Here is an 18786-nt window from a genome sequence, read left to right as displayed (position 1 = left end):
GCTGTCCTGAGCCCTATTCTACTGACTGGGGCCTGCTTTTTCATCTCTTTCTTTCCAGCCCATTTTTTCAGGTAGGAAAGAGACCCAGCTTCCACTATTTTCCATTCTTTATTTCAGGTACAGAATCTCTCGAGTGACTGACGCTCCCATTGTTTCCATTCAGCATCGTTGAAGCCAGGAGTCTCTCATTCTCCCACTAGATCAGCAGGGCCAGGACTAGTGTGAGGCAAGTTTGGTGTCCAGGGCACAAAGTTGAAGGAGGCACTCACTGCCAAGGTCTCTCAAGTGCCAACCCTACAGGTGAATGGCCCTGGGAGTGAGTACTTCCTTAGGACTGAGGTGCATATGTCTCCTCACTGGCTGCACCCTAGTCCAGGCCACATAGACCAGTCTTGACTAAGTCTTTGACACCCAACCTGTACCTTTCATGAAGATGCTTTCAGTGCCTCTTTGACATCTCCTTGCCATTCAGTGTTCTCATGCACGCATGTGGTGTCTTCCTTCAAGCAGTTGTGACTCTCTGCCTGAGGATTTACCTGGTTACGAGAGGATGCTTGGCTAGTGCACGGAGCAGCCTGAAGTCATCAGAGAGCTAAGGTCCCCAGGAGCAGACCTCAATCTGTGACAGTGAGAAGTTAGGGGATAAATACCCCAGTTTCCTTGCTTATTAAATTGTGCACTGCCCACCAAGTGGGATAACTCTGAGGTATATTCTGGACTAACTGCTGTGGTCCCCGGCAGGATGGAGACCCAGTTGTCTGTGGTGGGAACCCCCTCACCATTGTCTACAGTGGTAACATGCTCAACAACACAACCTGGGGCGGCTCCTTTCCCTTCCCTGTCTCACATTCCCACAGCCCTACTAGTGCTTTCTGGGATCGCCTTCCTGCCCCAAAGTAACTGTCTGTCTCCGTTTTCCTCTGCATTCTGATTAGCTTTTGGTTATTTGCCATTGTCTCTGGGCTTGGTCCCCTGTTATTCACCAATTTGCCATCGGTTTTGGAAACCTATCCAAGGCCAAGGCCCTGAGACTCCTGGGTCTCAGAACCATCCAGGGCTCCTGCTTCCTCTCCTCCCTATTTCCACACTTCCTTCTTCTCCTTTCAGACTTGCATGTATATCGTTTTCTTCTCTATCCTTATAAATCCAGTAAAAATGACACAGAAGGAAAACATCCTTCCTGAACAGACCTTCAGAACAGAATAATAAGAAGTTCAAACCTTCTGGGATCATTCTTCATCCCTGATGTCTCCCTGCCTTTTCTAGATATGGCAAGAGCTCAACTATCAGCATCCCCAGGGCTACAAAGGAATAAGCACTATTCAAATATCATCTCAGGAGAGGAGATTATAGGGAAATACATCTTCAATCAAATATTGATTATCTGAAAGACATTGGCCCCACTATGCACCAGCATTTAGAAGGACTATTTTAGTGTCATGTAGATCCTACTTTCTTTTTTTGTGGGAGAGAGAGAGGTTGTGGCCACCAAGGTTTACTTGTTAGAAGTACCAGTGAGGTAGGTGTCATCCAGGATTCAGTTTCATAGGACAAGCACCAGGGCAAGCTTCCTAGTTTGATAGCATAACATAAAAAGAGATGGAAGTTTATAAGCCAAATCGGAAGTTAAGATGTTGTGTGTTTCATACTCCAATGTTATGTACAATGGGACACTGGAGTGAAAGAAATAAAATAAAAGTTCTGAGTGAGAGAGATGCAAACGTTCTCACAAACCTAGACTTGTATGAGAACCTAGGATGAGTTTCAGTTAATAAAAGACCAAGATAAAGGACTTGGGGGTTTATGTGATGTAATACCAGCATGCCAGAAAACAGCAAATGAATGGGGAAAAACACTCAGATTAAATGTGTAGGATATGAAGAAAAAAGGACTGAGAATAGAACACCAAAGTCCTTATAATTCTGGAACCATCAAGGGGAAAGCAGTACAAATATTTGAAAAGTGGAATGCTAGCTGAAAAGTGTGTTGTTATTAAAGACAAACTGCAGAAAGTCTGAAAAAGAAAAAGAATCCATTAGAATGGGGGACTTTTTTGCTTCTGGTTAAGTTGGAGAAAGGTTTAAAAGCCCTCAGCTTCCACATTGACAACAAAAATTGGACAGAAGGAAAATATACTTCTCCATGTCAAAGAATGGTGGAAGCAAGGAAGCACCGAGGAACTGAATTCTAGATATAAAAGAGCCCTTTATAGGTGAGGAGAGAGCTGGGGAGCCTTCTATACCTGCGGTAAGTACTTGGCCTGGATATAAATATTTGGAGGTGCTGGCTTGTCACAGACAGATTTTGCAGAGTGGAGGAGAAGTCAGATGATCATTTGACAGCAATGTGGGTTATCTAAATAGATTGGAATCTGTATGGTCCTAAAGGCAACGCTAAATTGTCTATCTGGAAAACTCCTCCCGTTCTCATCACAATATTTTTTCCTAAGAAAGCAACAATGGAGAAGGGTCAAGAAAATAATGAGAAATTATTCTATCTCATTAGGCCCTGCTAGTGAAGTAAAGCCATTTAAAATTGGAGCCTTACACCTTTCTCAGTTCAAATGTTGATTAGATAAAATGTTGCTTAGATAAGAGATTGTTATGTGTAGTATGAATCTGAAGTGAACTTAATTGATTCAATGGTGGCTCATTCTCATTTCAACTCAAGCATTGGAGCCAATGATGTGATCAGTGTAATCACTAGACAGATAAATGAACTTGCACTATCCATAAAATAAACCAAACCTGGGGAAACATAAGCTTTAGACTTCAGTTTTATTGTCTGCAACATAAATTTATGTGACATATGAAGAGTTAGGAAAATATGGCTTATAATCAAAAGATTAAACATTAGAAGCAGAACCACAGATGACTCATTCATTGGAACTTAGGACTTTAAAATAGCTATCATAAAAGTGTTAAAGAATTTATAGAAAAATAGATATAACGGGTTAAGAGTTGAAGAATTTCATGAGAGAAATATAAACTCAAAAGTATTAATTCTGGAACTAGAACATAAAATATCTGGAAAATAAAACCTTTATTGAATATGGGGATATATGTATATGTATAGCTGATCACTTTGTTATACAGCAGAAACTAACACAACATTGTAAAGCAATTATACTCCAATAAAGATGTTAAAAAAAACACCTTTATTGGATGGACCTCATAGCATATTGGACATTGAAGAAAGGATCTATGAACTTTAAGACAGGTCATGAGAAATTATTGAGACTAAAGCATAAAAGGAAAATAGAAAAAAGAAACAAACAGCACTAATGATCAGTGGGATAGTATCAAGCAGTCTAATGTAATTAGAATCCAAGAAGGAGAAAAGAAGACTGAACTGGAAGGGAAAAGTATTGAAGATATAATGACCAAAAATTCTTAAGTTTGATGAAAAACTTCAACTCATAAATCCAAAAATCTTCAGTTTATGTGGGAAATACAAAGAAAAGCAAAATCCAGGCACTTTATAGTCAAACTACTGAAAACCAAAAGAAAAAAAAAGAGAGAGAGAGAGAATAATTTAAAATCAACAAGGGGAGGGGAAAATTCACATTACTCACAGGGGAACAACATAAGAAAAATGGCTGCTTTCTTATCAGAAATAATGCAAACCAGAAAATATTGGAATATATTTAAAATGCTGAAGAAAAAGAAAAAAGATCGGCCCAGCAAAACTACCCTCCAAGAATGAAGATTGAAAAAAGACATTTTTTTTTTTTTTAAATTTATTTTTGGCTGTGTTGGGTCTTCGTTTCTGTGCGAGGGCTTTCTCTAGTTGCGGCAAGTGGGGGCCACTCTTCATCGCGGTGCGCGGGCCTCTCACTATCGCGGCCTCTCTTGTTGCGGAGCACAGGCTCCAGACACGCAGGCTCAGTAGTTGTGGCTCACGGGCCCAGTTGCTCTGCGGCATGTGGGATCTCCCCAGACCAGGGCTCGAACCCGTGTCCCCTGCATTGGCAGGCAGATTCTCAACCACTGCGCCACCAGGGAAGCCAAAAAAAGACATTTTAAGATAGAAAACTAGAGAGAATTTGTCCCACTAGGACTTGAGCTACAAGAAATGTTAAAGAAATTCTTTGGGCTGAAGGAGAATACCAGATAGAAACTTGGATCAACAGGAAAGAATAAAGGTTTCTGGAAATTTTAAATATGTGGGAAATACGAGAAGACTACTATTTTGATTATTGCTTAGTTTCTTAAAAAGTGAAATTGACTAAAGCAAAATAATAACTTATTGTGAGTTTCTAACATATGAAGAAGCAAAAAATGACAACAATATCACAAAGGTAAGGTAGGGGCTAGATGCAAGTACACTTTCATAAGATTCTTATATCCTCTTTGAAGTGGTCCACTCTTAATTCAAGGAAGAGAATAATACGTTACAGATAAATACTTTCGTTTCTAGAGCAACCACTAAAAAAAAAAAAAAGGTCAAAAGAGGAGAGAAAATGAAATAATTTTGAAAAGTTCAACACGCAAAAATGAAAAAAAGAGGAACAATGAAAATATGGGGTAAATAGAAAGCAGGAGCAAGACGGTAAATGTAGATGTAAATCCAACCATAGCTATAGCTATTTTAAATGTAACTGATCTTTGACAAAGGAGCAAATAATTTAATGGAGGAAGCATAGTCTTTTTAAATTTTTTATTTATTTTTACTTTTTAAATTGAAGTATACTTGATTTACAATATTATATTAGTTTCAGGTGTACAGCAGGGTGATTCAGTATTTTTATAGATTATACTCCATTTAAGGTTGTTACAAAATGATGGCTGTAATTCCCGTTGCTGTATAATATATCCTTGTTGCTTATCTATCTGCTTCATAACAGTTTGTATCTCTTAATCCCATAACCCTATTTTGCACCCCCCTTCCCTCTCCCCACTGTATCCAGTAGTTTATTTTCTATGACTGTGAGTCTGTCTAAAAGCACAGACTTTCAGTAAATGATGCTGGACACCCACATGCAAAACAAAATGAATCTAGTCACAGACCTTATACACTTCACAAGAATCAATTCAAAATAAATCATAGATATAAATGTAAAATGAAAACCTATAAAATGCCTAAAGATAACATTGGAGAAAATCTAGGTGACTATGCGTTTGGTGACAACTTTTTAGGTACAACACTAAAAGCATGGAAGAAACAATTGATAAGTTAAACTTCTTTGAAATTAAAAACTTCTGCTGTGCAAAAGATATTTTAAAAAATGCTCAATGAAATGGAACATAGAAAATCTAAAGGAGAAAATCAAAGTTAGATTTTTGTAAAATTTATAAAATTAAACCTCTAGCCAGGCTGATGAAACAAAAAGAAATAATCATAAATTGCCAATATCAGAATTCAAAGAGGAACAAGTATTGGATTGGACAAAAAGTTCATCTGGGTTTTCTGTAAGATGTTAGTTCTTGTACATATTAAAGGGATGATAAAATATTTTATGTTTCTGCAAATAAATTCAACTACTTAAGTATAATGGAAAAATTCCTTGAAAAGCACAGCATACAAAAATGAGCATAAGAAGAAATTAAAAAACAGCACATTTGGTTAAAAAAGACTTTAAATATTAATTTATAACATTAGAATTTATAATATTAGGGAAGGTTTAATATAGGTTTGGGTCTGGGGATCGGAGACCTCAGAATCAGCTCTCTGACTTTACCAACAACCCAAGGCTGAGTTTCTTCATCTCGGGATTGATGCAGGCGTTTGTCTGTAGGTCAACCCTGCCTTCTGGGTTTGCCTGTCCTCATGGCTCTCAACTCCCCTTTTAGCTCCACATCCTTTTTATGTGTATTGTCTGCTTCCTTCTTGGAGTTTTCCTAATTTTCTAGTGAGCTCATCAGTCATAAAGCTTGTGTTTATTTTAAAAAATTCTAGTTGCATTTAACAGGATGATGCCCAAAAATATTCAGTCCATCATCTTGTCTGAAGCATAAGCCTCTGTGTGTGTTTCAATGCTAACTGGGAATGGGTACCAGGGATAAAATCTGGCTGAGCCTCTTTCAATGTTAAGCAAATTTGATGCACATAAAACAGACTATTGATGTGTGAGTGTGTCCGTGTGTGATTGTTGAGCATGAATTAGTTGTGTTACAGAAATGAGCCACGTGTTCACTTACCATCTTCTGAGGGTAAAACCATAGCACAGACTTAAAGACATATGATCTCAGGAACTTTACAGCTTACTTGTTATTTTACTGCACCCAGTAGAAATTTTATTGTTATTTTTGTTATATTCAGTAGAAATAGTAATAGTATAATGAAGAAAAGGAGTTTTTAGGAACATAAAACTGACTTTAGAGATTTGCAAACGAGAGGAATTTTATGTTTACAACTTTCAAAAGATATATTTCAAAACAAACAGTAACTTTTAAAATCATTTGGTTCCCTAACAAATAGAATGATGTTAAGACTTAAGCACTTCACAGAATCTCAAACGTTTAGTGCTGTCAGGCACTGTATTTTACAGGGGAGGTACAGTGTGTGATTCACTCACTAAATGACAGTGGATAAAGAACCACTGATTGTAACTATAATATAGGAGTCTTGCATTCCAGTCTAATGGTCTTTCTAAAAATTATCATTAAATTTTGGGGTATAATTAACAGTAAGCTACAGAATAAATTGCACGTGCTAAACAGTAAGCAGTAAAAGAAATTGCACATTCCGTGCAATACACAAAATAACAGAGTTTGCAATCCGACAAACACCTGAATACACAATAAAATACACATCACTATTAGGATTAGGGCTTTGACCATGGTTGAATGTCTCTGAATTTCCATGTACTTTATAAAGCTCTCTTTGAAATCCTGTAATCTCTCCTCTGACTGCACAGTTCCACATTCAGACCCTGTTACTAGGCTGTACAAGCTATTGCTGTAGTGGTCACCCCTTTTCGCCATCACTAGGCTCTCAGTCAAGGCCATTAGCTCCTTCACTTGGTCATCCCGACTGCTCCCTTTAGCACGGTTATTAAAGGCACACACTCGCCCCCCACAAGCAGCCACCAGCTCGCTTAGGGCTTTGTTATCTGAGCCATGGATGTAATCCATCAGGGAGCCTCCCTTGAGGTCTTCCTTGCGGGTGAAGAGGACAATTGTGTGCCTCATGGCATCCTCTCCAAAGATCTCCTTCACCCTCTGCACAGCCCGCTGGTCCTCGGTGGTGAATCGGCCCAGCTGTGTCACCAGGAGCAGCACGTGGGGTCCTGGTGCGGAGAGTAAGTAGCACCTGTGTACCTCTTTGTACAGGGAATCGGAAGGGTCCTTCCCAGAAAACATGTCTGGTGTGTCAATAACAACCATCTCTCTGTCTCCCCAGCTTCCCCGACTTTTACTGCAGGTCTTCGTCAAGGGCTGGGCACTCAGCCTGGACTCAAATGCTTGCTTCCCCAGGATGCTGTTCCCTGTAGCACTTTTGCCGGTTCCGGTTTTGCCCACCAGAATGACTCTCAGCTCCGATCCTCTGGCATGTTGAGCTTGTTGGCTCTTTGTATATGGTCCTGCTAAGAGCAAGTTTACTTAGAAGAAAAAAGACAAATACCATATGATATCGCTTATATATGGAATCTAAAAAAAACGATACAAATGAACTCATTTACAAAACAGGTATAGACTCACAGACATAGAAAACAAACTTACAGCTACCAAAAGGGAAACAGGCAGGGGAGGGATAAATTAGGAGTTTGGGATTAAAATATACACACTACTATATATAAAATAGATAACCGACAAGGACCTACTGTATAGCACAGGGAACTACACTCAATATCTTGTAATAACCTACAATGGAAAGGAATCTAAAATTCTATTCATATATATGTGCGTGTGTGTGTATAACTGAATCACTTTGTTGTATACTTGAAACTAACAAAACATTGTAAATCAACTATATTTCAATTTTTTAAAAAAACTAATTAAATGTGAAAAAAAAGCAAGCTTACTTTTTTTTTTTTTTGACTGCGATGGGTCTTGGTTGCTGCGCGTGGGCTTTCTCTAGTTGCGGTGAGCAGGGGCTCAGCAGTTGTGGCACACGGGCTCAGTAGTTGTGGCACGTGGGCTCAGGAGCACCGGCTCAGTTGTTGTGGCACACAGGCTTAGTTGCTCTGCGGCATGTGTGATCTTCCCTGACCAGGGCTCGAACCCTTGTCTCCTGCATTGGCAGGCGGATTCTTAACCACTGCTTCACCAGGGAAGACCTTACTTTGTTATTACCACACTGATCAAGCCAATGGTATATTTTTAATGATAAGGAAAAGTCTGGGAAAAGATACTCTCACAATATATTGTATTTATGAAATAGAAGCTAACTCTATTATCAAATAAAATAATGGTTTTTAAAACTCTAAATTTCTCTAAGTCTGCAGGGCATTGCCATGTTGGCTCCAAGAAAAACATACTTGGAGGTGAGTTAGAATTAGAAACATACATTGTCATTCAAAACTTGCCTATATCACCCAGTTCTGGCCCTGTAAAAGGCAAATTTTCTGGAGATGAGAGACTTGTAGCCAAGACTGTGGGTTCCATCTCCAGGTGGGGAAAGTAACCTGACTGTTCCAGGGCCAGAGATGTCTCCTCTGACCGTGGCTGGGCAGAGGTGTGGTCCCGACCACCAGTGAAATGGTTGGACCAGGAAAATACTGAAATGAGCATTGTGAAATGATTCTCTCTAGTGAAGAAACTGCTGCTCGCTTATACTTTGCTTCAAGAGGATACCATGATTTTTATGCAAAATAGGCACAGAATGGGTAAAACAGGCACACACAGGAAGTCACTTTCTTACCAGAGTGACTGCATTCCTTTTGGCCCATGGCAGTTCCTGAGGGACAGAGAGACCAGAGACCAATTAAAAAACTATCATTTTTGAGCTACGACTCATGACAGAACCTTATATTTCTAGAGCACGTTCACAACCATGCCTCATTTGTCTACAAAAAGCTGAGGAGGTGGGTGGAAAGAAGTACTATCTCTATTTTACAGAGAAATTTAGTCACTTGTTCAGAGTCAACCCAGTGAGTCAGAAAATGGGTTTCGCTTGTCGCCCCACCTACTTCTTCTTATCTCCATGCCCACCTCTCCTCCACTTTCCCTCCTCCCTGCAGGACCTCCCTGCCCACTCTTGCTTTCCGTGGCCACACACCTTCCCTTCCCTCTGCGTCCTTTCTAGGTCTGCCTTGGGTCCCAGGTTCAGACTGCTCTTTCCTTCGCTCCTTCCCCACCTCACCCAACCCCTCCCTCCACGCTGAGTCCTTGCTGAGAGGCTCAATGAATTAAGAACACGACTCCAGAAAAGTACACTGTCCTTTAAACCAGAAATACACTTCATTTGATCCGTTAATTACTTGAATTTTCCTCTTTCCATGAAGAAGCCTTGCCATTTAGTTCCTTTTCCTACACAGAGAGAAGTAACTTAAAACTGGCAGCCTGTACCAAGCGACAAGGCAGAGAAAATGCATGCGTTAATGACCAAATTCTTCCCAGTTAGCACTTTTTTATTGGCTCTATGCAGAGGAAGCTCTCTTTGCCAGTAATGGGTAATCTAAATTCCATGAAGTTTACAGGTCCTGTAAACTGGCTTCACTTAAGCCAAATGCCATCACTCTAAATTGTTTCCCTGAAAATAGGGCAAATTTGTTTAAAAAATTTTCTTTTTCAAGCATAACCTGGGAGCTAGAAATCAACACTGCAGAACTTTCGTGAGTGTGGGCTTACCTGAGTTACTGTTGAAAGAAACAGAAGCCTCCCTGTTCAAACCTGTGACTTGCCAGTTCAGCTTGAAGAGAAAAAACAAAAAACAAAAAACCATGAATATCTAATCCGCTTCTTCTTCCTCTCTTGAATCTTCACCGAGCTTCCCCACTGCAAGCGAGCCCCAGCACATGCCTGTGTCTGAAATTCTCTTGTTAAAAATAAACAGTTAAAATGGCAACACTTAACGAGTAATTTGTTGTCATGTGAACTGTCTTTTCTCAATAGTGAAGAAAGCCAATGTTTGAATCATTTAAACTGGACAGGAAAAAAAGGGGCGCCAGGGATGCTGGTAGATTTGCTTGCTTCCCACCCGGGCTGCGTCCCCACAGTTACAGGTTTGCCTGAATGAACACCCCTCAACTCCCCCCAGGAGGAACGACACCTCATCCACACCACAGCAGTGACTGTCCTAAAGGCAAGTGCCGCTGGGCTGGGGGGCAGAAAGAGCGTGGGTGTGAGGGGCACAGGACAGGGCACTGTGCAGAGCGGGGAGGGTACAGAAAGGGGAACCCGGGAGAAGCCCATGTCTGTCTGACTGTAACAGTCATGTCCATCAGCGCATTTGGAAATAACTCACTCGTGGTTTCCCTGCTTTTCCTTCCTGCCCAGCTCTGCAATGTCAGGGAGGCACCCCTGGGAAGCAATGATCTAGGCAGTGTCTACAATAATAATCTGAGTCTCTACATTCAGGAAGAATGACCCAAGGGGTTAAAGCTGAAATCACTCAAATGCTTGTATTCCCTTATTTATATGACGTTCACCACAGCAGGGGCAGGGAAAATGTGGGACTTAGATAGCCTTTAAATATCCCAGATTAGTAGTGATGCACTTTGCTTTCTCTCCCAACCACTGATGAGAAAAAATCACAGGTCCCGACCTCATTATAAGAGAGGTTGGGAAACGCAGTGGAGTCCCGGGACACGGGTGGACACCACTGCTTTGTCACACACTAACTATTATCACTGTTTTGCATTCTTCCACATCCTTTGCTATGCAGTCTTCTACTTAATATCAGTAATCTCTTCCTAAAAACAAACCATTCTGTGTCAAAGTACTAACGGACCTATTTCTTATTGTTTTATATGAAAACATATAATGCAATATCAAATTCAAAGCCCATCAATTTTCTAAATCACATGTAAAATTCACTAAAGTACCTATATAAAAACATTTTTTTAGAATAAAAGCTTAAAATATTGCTCTTTTGAATAACCAAAATATTTTTGGTTTATAAAAGAAAGTTATTGGTTAAGTATCCTGACAAATAACTCAATTAAAAAATGGGCAAAGCCCCTGAATAGATATCGTTTCTAAGAAGACATACAAATAGCCAACAAGTACATGAAAAGGTGCTCAACATCACTAATTATCAGGGGAATGCAAATCAAAACCACGATGAGATATCACCTCACACCTGTTAGGATGGCTATCATCACAAAGACAGGAGAGAAGTGTTTGTGAGGATGCGGAGAATTCACATGGTGGTGGGAATGTAAATCGGTATAGCTACTATGGAGGACAGTATGGAGGTTCCTAAAAAAATTAAAAATAGAACTACTGCATGATCCAGCAATCTGTCCTCTGGGTATGCATCCAAAGAAAACAAAATCAGAATCTTGAGGTGATACCTGCACTCCCGTGTTCACTGCAGCATTATTCACTAGTCACGATATGGGAAAAAAATCCGTGTCCATTAATGGATGAATGGATAAATATGTCTAAGCTGTATGTAATGGGATATTATTCAGCCATGAGAAAGAAGGAAATCCTGTTATTTGCAAAGACATGGATGAAACTTAAGGCATATGCTACGTGAATTAACTGAGAGAAAGACAAATGCTGTATAAACTCACTTATAAGTGGAATCTAAAAAGAAAAAGTGGAACTCATGGAAACAGAGAGTATAATGGTGATTGATTACCAGGGGTTGGAGGTTTGGGGAGATGCTGGTCAAAGGGTAAAAGCCTTCAGTTATGAGATAAATAAGTTGTGGGTATTTAATGTACAGCCTGGCGACTATAATGCTGCCGTGTATATTTGAAATTTGCTAAGACAGCAGGTCTTAATCATTCTCACCCCATACACAAATAAGGTAACTATGGGAGGTGATAGATGTGGTAATTAACCCGATTGTGATCATCATTTCACAAAATGTACCTATGTCAAATCATCAAGTTGTACACTTTAAATATCTACAGTTTTATTGTCAACTGTATCTCAATAAAGCTGGAGGAAAAAAATAAACATTTTAAAAATAAAAAATAAAGATAGACAGCAGGGGAGGATGTGGAACAATCAGGAATCTGCATTGTTGGTGAGAGTGTAAAGTGTTACAACACTGTGGGAAAATGTCTGGCAGTTTCTATGTCTTTCACTAGAATATTATGTCTCTCTTTATGTAGAGCACACATATTTCTTACCAAGTTTATTCCTTAGAACTTAAGTTTTTGTGTTGCTATTCTGTCATAATTTCCCCTTTCACCCTGTTTTCTGAAGGGCTTCTATTTTGTATGGAGGAATAAAATAAATTTTAATAAATTCGTTTTATAGCCAGACAATTTACTTTTTCCAGTATTTCTAAAAATAGTTTTTCATTTCCCTTTGATTACCGTGGGTGTCTGGGTTTATCCTAGACTCAGTTACAGGTACTGATAGGTGTCCCTCACCGTCCAAACTCCCACAATTTGAACATTTGCTATAAACAGTTTTACCCCAAATTCATTATCTGAATTGCAAATCCATTACAGCAAATCCGACTGTGCATACTAGTAAAAATGATCACATTGCATGTGAAGCTGGGAAAGAGGATGTAGAGTGAACTGCGGTCCTATCTCAGCTGCTTCCTGACAGGATCCTGTCTCCTGCCCATGTTGCTTAGCTATGTTTTTAATTGTTGGAATCATCTTCTCCGCATCATTCCATGAAAGGTTAAATATACATTATGAATTCAAGTTACACTCACAAATTAAAAGAAGACAAATACGTAATTTAAAACATGTTTATGTACTGATTAGAGTTGCTTAGGAGAGGTTTGATGCTTGAAAAGATACATGCATCCCAGTGTTCCTAGCAGCATTATTTACAATAGTGAAGATATGGAAGCAACCTAAGTGTCCATCCACAGATGATGGAGAAAGAAGATGTGGTGTATATACACAATGGAATATTACCCAGCCATAAAAAAGAATGCTGCCATTTGCAGCAACATGGATGGACCTGAGAGTATTATGTTAAGTGAAGTCAGTCAGTCAGAGAAAGACAAACACTGTATGTTTTCAATTATATGTAGAATCTAAAAGAGATGCAGGTAACAAACAGGTGGTTACCAGAGGGGAGAAGAGCAGGGGGAGGGACAAGATAGGGGAAGGAGATTAAGAGGTACAAACTACTAGGTATAAAATAAACAAGATACAAGGACATGATGTACAGCACAGGAACTATAACCAGTATTTTATAATAACTTTAAATGGCATATAATCTGTAAAAATTTTGGATCACTATGTTCTACACCTGAGACTAATATAATGTCGTAAATCAACTCTCCTTCGATTTAAAAAGAGAAGAAGAGAAAAAGAAAAGAGGTTTGGTGGAGGGTGGAGGGAAATCAAAGACCAGTCACAATGGCTGTTCAGTGGAGGTGAAAGTGTGTGGGGTGAACTGGTGAAGCAGGGAAGGAACGATGGACGCCTGACTTTCAAAGTTTCACCAAAGTGATGGGTGCAAAACAAAAACTCAGTGAACAAACAAATAAACCCCAACAAACAAACAACAAAAGACCCAACCTGGATCTTTTCAAAGAGGCTGGATTGAGCGACTTGTCTGCTGAAAAGTGTGAGGAACTGTTAGCTTTACATTGCAAAGAACTAGCTGCCGAAGACCTAGTTCCAAAGGATGCTCAGAGTTGTAAGAAGGGTCATCTCATGGAATAACTGTAAAGATTAATGGCTAAAAAAGTTTTAAAATATTTATTTAGGCTGCACTGAGTCTCAGTTGCGGCATGCGGGCTTTTTAGCTGCGGCATGCGAACTCTTAGTGGCAGCATGCATGAGGGATCTACCTCCCCAACCAGGGATCGAAGCCAGGACCCCTGTATTGAGACTGCGGAGTCCTACCCACTGGACCACCAGGGAAATCCCTAATGGCTAAAATTTTAATTTAAAAAGTTTTAAAGACATTTTACATCAAACAAAAGACATCAACAGAAGCATTCCACTAAAAGATGCAATTACCAGCAGTGTTACATTACAAAAAAGAGGTATATGTGCAAGCAAGGGAACCCAAAGAGATGTCTATTTCAAGTTTTCTTCCATCACATTGCTTTGTCTATGGTTTCAAATGATGGCTCACAATCATCTCCTTCTGGAACATCTCGTACCATGATGTAAAGATAGTTGTCAGCTCCTTGGAATTGGACATGGACATACCTCAAGTGTGGACTGTTCTACCCACGCCTTCACCAGTTCATTCCCACACAAAGTCACCCCCACTCAGTAGAAACAGTGACTGCTCTTTGATCTGCTTCCTCTCTCAGTGGACAAAGGTGACAATAATCCCTTTAAATTCCTCTGACTTTACATTACTATTGTGAACTCAGGAATCAAAACCACCAGGAGGAAAGTGCTCACCTTGGTGAAGGTGTGAAGAAGCCATCTGGAACATTCCAGCCCCAAAAGATGCAACAGGGAGGAATCAAGGAACACAGTTGACCAGCAGGGAGGCACAGAGGTGTGGAGCTAGGCCCAGGTCCCCACCAACTGAAGCCCCAGTCTGCATGAAGAAGAGGCAGGGGAAAACTTCTGTGCTCTGCTCGACTTCCTGACGCACAAAATCATGAGCATAATAAAACTGCTGTTTTTTGCCACTGAGTTTTGGAGTGATTTGTTATATAGCAATAGATGATTGGATCACCTGAATAGATTCCTAGAAATGGAATTGCTAGACAATTGGTAGAGGCATTTGTAATTTTGATAGATATTACTGGATTGTCCACAATAAAAATTTTAACCAAACTAGTTACACCAGCATTTTGTTAATTTCCCCATATCCTTGTTCATGATTTTATCTGCCAATCTGATCAATGAAAACTTGTATTCATGTGATTTTTTATATGCATTATTCAACATGAATGTGGTCGAGTTATTTTTCATATGTTAAAGAACTATGTCTTTTTTTATTATCCTCTCATATGTTTGTTACTCATTTTTAAATTCTGTTGTTAATCTTTCTGATACTGATTTGTAGAAGTTCTTTATGTGGCCGAAAATGATCATTTTACCTCTTCCTCTTGGAGTTTTGAAAAAAACCATCCAATTTTGTCCACTGTTAGTTTATTGTGGCTAGTATCCAGAAGAATGTTCAACAATCCCAATATAGTAGGCCTCCTTAACTTGTTTCTAACTTTTGTGGCAATACCTCAATGCTTCCAGTTAAATAAGGTGTGGGCTTTGAGGTTGAGATGGAAATTTTTATTATTTTTAAAAAGTAACCAGTTATTAGATGCTGAATTTTACCAAATTACCTTCCAACACTAAGGTGATCATTGGATTATGTTGCTCCACAGCTTTATAATACATTAAATTATATGAAAATATTTCCTGATATTGAACCTTCTTTGCATATTTGGGACTAATCTTTCTCATCTAAGTTATCGCTGGCTTCTATTTGGTAACAGTTTATTTAGAATTTTTGCATTTCTTCATGAGTGATCTTATTCATTTCTAAAACAAAGAAAATTCTTTTTCCGTTGATTGCCGTGGTCCTAGCTGTATCTGGTTTGGGGGTTTCATTTTCCTTCCAAACGTATCAACCATGGTGTTTTTCTCGAATAGATACTTGCACTCCAGAAGAATTCTGGTTCTATCTTTTAAGAAAACAAGATTTTTACCATCACTACCTTTCACCATCACCTCTTCCTTTCTTAGGCCAGCCTGATGTTGAACAAAGACTATAGCATAGTGAATGTTATGAAGGAAAATGCCAGGGTGCCATTGGGAATGTATAAAGGATAAACTAAACTAATGGGAGGGGGTAGCCGGGAAAGACTTCTGAGAAAAAGTAAACTTGTTTGAGCTGAACTTGAAGAGTGAGTGAGGAAAGGGACTGGAGGTGTTTCCAGGAATAAGTAGCAGCATATTCCAAGGCAAGTGACAGCATGGAACTCTCAGGTATTAAGGAAGGCAAGGATGGCTAGAACCTAGAGGCAGGAAGTCAGATTGTGTAGAAATGAGGCTGGAGATTGAGGCAGGCATTTGGCAAGTTTGGATCCTGAATGTTTTCTTGCAAAACAATGGAAACTCACTCTGAGATTGACTTGGGGTCATAGTGCCATGGCCCCGATTGTGAGTTATGTGAAGAATGGATTCGAAGGCCTTGTCCCTTACCCTGCTTTACATCATCTGCATTTGGGTATCTTTTTTGGGGTCCTCCTCAATGTTCTCTCTCACATCCTCTGCCTCCCCACCCACCCCACCCCCTCAGTGCACGGAAACAGAACTAGTGTGGTTCAAGTGAGCTGGAGAAGGACCCTGGCTGTGAGCCTTGAGGTGAGCCCACTGAACTCTCTGCCCCAATCTATTTCCTAACACCCTCCCCAGTGCTCAGCACCCTGTCAGCCCTTCATTTCCTTTCCAACCACTTCTTGCATAAGACTCTTTCATTTTTCACTTCTCGTTCTAAGTTCAACTATGTCTTGAGAAGAACTAGGTGTCTGGGTGTTTCTTTTTAACCAAGAGTGAAAAATAACTGTTTGCGATTCTGTCTGTGAAAGGAAACCACAAGACCCCGAGCTGCTCCTGAGGCAAGCTCCATCCTGCCAGAGGGCAGAAAGCCTATTTATCTGGTATGATCTGAAGGGACTGAAATCCCCTCTGCCAAACATCAGCTGCAGCCCACTATCCTTGAACTGTCACTGCTCTCTTCTGAGTAAAGCTCTTGCACCAGGAGGGTGCTTAGGCAAAGAAAACAACACACAGGGAGAGACTTGGAAGGATGTCAAAGGGGCTTGAAGTAGTTCAAGCGAAGAGTTAACGCTTCAAGTCCTCAAACACCAGGTATAGGCTGGAGGGTTCGGTTAGTGTAGCCTATGACCCACTGCTCTCAGATGTGCAGGATATTTTAAAAGAGATGGGCACCTCAGATCTAACTTGCTACCAGGTCCTGGATTTGAATATTATCCATTGAAATTGTACAGATTGCTCTATTTGCTCTAGTTCTAACTTCCTGTCTTCCACCTGTCCCCCCAAACCGCTCCGTCGTTTTTAGTTACCCAGGGCCCATCAGTGACCGCCGACGACCAAAAGACATCCTCCGTATACTCAATGGGGTTTTGGAATCTGACCGTTTCAATTCCTGTTGGGCCATTAACCAGCTATGTGTCCTTAGGCAATTCTGACCCTAATTTCCTTCATCTTCAAATGGGAAAAAACTTAAACTACTGATAGGATTGTCAGCATTAAATGGAAAAATATATGTAAAGCATGTAGCCCCAGCACCTAGCACCGTGGTTTCCAAGCCTTAGCCTGCATCAGAATCGCCTGAAGAACTTGGGAAAACACATAGGGCTAGGCAACATCCCTGGAGTTTCTGAATTAGTAGGATTTGGGTGGAGCCTGAAAAGTGGGAGTTCTAGCAAGTTCCCAGGTGATACTAATGCTACTGGCCCAAGGACCTCACTTTGAGGACTACTGCCCTAGGGCATTGTCATCATTTTTATTGTTGAAGTTGGGTTACCATCATGTGTCCTCTACCCAACTATAAACAGAAGTAGGGGCTTTATCTCTGAGGCACCTTAACTTTCTGGCTTTCTCCCTACATAGGACATCTAGGACATTTCCTGATTGCCCAAAGCACTTCTACATTTTCTTTCTTTTAGGTTCATCTCAGATGAGAGGGTCCAATGCTGACTTTCTCACCCAAAACCTTGACATTTCAGATGTGCTTTGTCTATCCCGTTTATGGTCTCCCGTTAGCTGATTTAATCCGAGGTGAAAGACCTTCTATAGAAAATGCCTTAGCCGAGTGGTTCTGGGATTTTACCTTGCATCAGACTCACTTGGAGGGTTTGTGAAAACACAGATTGCTGGACTCCCGGAGTTTCTGGTTTGGTAAGTTTGGGAGGGAGCCCAGGACTTTGCATTTCTAGCGAGTTTCCAGGTCATGCTGCTGCTGCTGCTGGTCCGTGGCCCACACTTTGAGCAGCGCTGGCCTAGTACACAGTAAGTCTGCAAAGTAGCTCATCGGGGTAGTTTCCATGACTCTGGGGATCAGAGTAGGTGGCCATTTCCATAAACAGTAAGTAGACTCAGATGTCTCTGATGTGCCTGTCATGAGTCAGAGGCTGATGTAAGGGAAAAAAGAAGAAACCAAGGTGGCTTCATCTCTGCAGGTGTCCTCATATATTGATGAGAAGACAAGGACTGACACCTGTGGAAAAGAGGCGGCCAAGGAGGGAGTGTCTGATTGACAGGGGAACAGGATGATCAGTGATCTCCAGTTGCCGCGCAGGAGGTCAGAGAGGAGGTTTTCTCTGAAGGATGGGAGGATGGGGTACGTGGAGAGCTTTGGGGACAAACAGACAGGTGGGAGGAAATGGCATGAACGATGGTTTGAAGGTAGAAGTAAGCATTGCATGGGTGGGAAAAAGTGCACAGGTGAACTACGCTACGTGGTGGCATGAACTACGCTACCATGTAATTACTTCTGGCTGAACATTGCGTTTCATATCTTCTTCTCATTTAATACTTAACAGCCACACTGGGAAGTAAAGATTATTATCTCCATATCTAAAGAAGTAAAAATAAGATTCAGAAAATTGAATAACTTGAACAACGTTGCTTAGAGAATGAGTTTGGGGCCGGAGCGGGGAAGGGAACTTTCAGGACCCCAAGCCTATGGGTGTGTCCTTCATAAGGTAGCAAAATAGAAGGAGATGGGGCTGCGAAGAAAGTTTGCAGCCTGATATAAATCTGTCAATTCCAGGCCAAGAAGTATGAACTGTGACCTATAGTGGAGGGGG

General features: G+C 40.5%; 1 protein-coding gene across 1 annotated transcript; it reads right to left on the bottom strand.

The window, feature by feature from the left end:
* Window positions 1–6551: 6551 nt before the first annotated feature.
* Window positions 6552–14512, bottom strand: LOC137768624 (GTPase IMAP family member 2-like). Its single transcript, XM_068550171.1, has 4 exons — window positions 14399–14512; window positions 9735–9795; window positions 8806–8841; window positions 6552–7543 (listed from the first exon to the last, which is right to left on the bottom strand). Exons 3-4 carry the CDS (start codon window positions 8831–8833, stop codon window positions 6552–6554), a joined length of 1020 nt encoding a protein of 339 aa, XP_068406272.1. The 5' UTR covers window positions 8834–8841; window positions 9735–9795; window positions 14399–14512.
* Between the last annotated feature and the right edge of the window lie 4274 nt (window positions 14513–18786).

Source organism: Eschrichtius robustus, chromosome 8, assembly GCF_028021215.1.
Source record: "Eschrichtius robustus isolate mEscRob2 chromosome 8, mEscRob2.pri, whole genome shotgun sequence".
NCBI classification, from domain to species: domain Eukaryota; kingdom Metazoa; phylum Chordata; class Mammalia; order Artiodactyla; family Eschrichtiidae; genus Eschrichtius; species Eschrichtius robustus.
Note: the sequence above shows the minus strand (reverse complement) of the source record. Positions and strands in the feature narration are given on the sequence as shown.

What these genes read in the sequence shown, in the direction of transcription:
- LOC137768624 (XM_068550171.1), bottom strand. Translation starts at nt 8,833, where the DNA reads ATGGGCCAAAAGGAATGCAGTCACTCTG. An exon ending in AAAGGAATGCAGTCACTCTG is followed by an intron (nt 7,544 to 8,805) that starts GTAAGAAAGTGA and finishes TTTTCTTCTAAG; the next exon opens with TAAACTTGCTCTTAGCAGGA.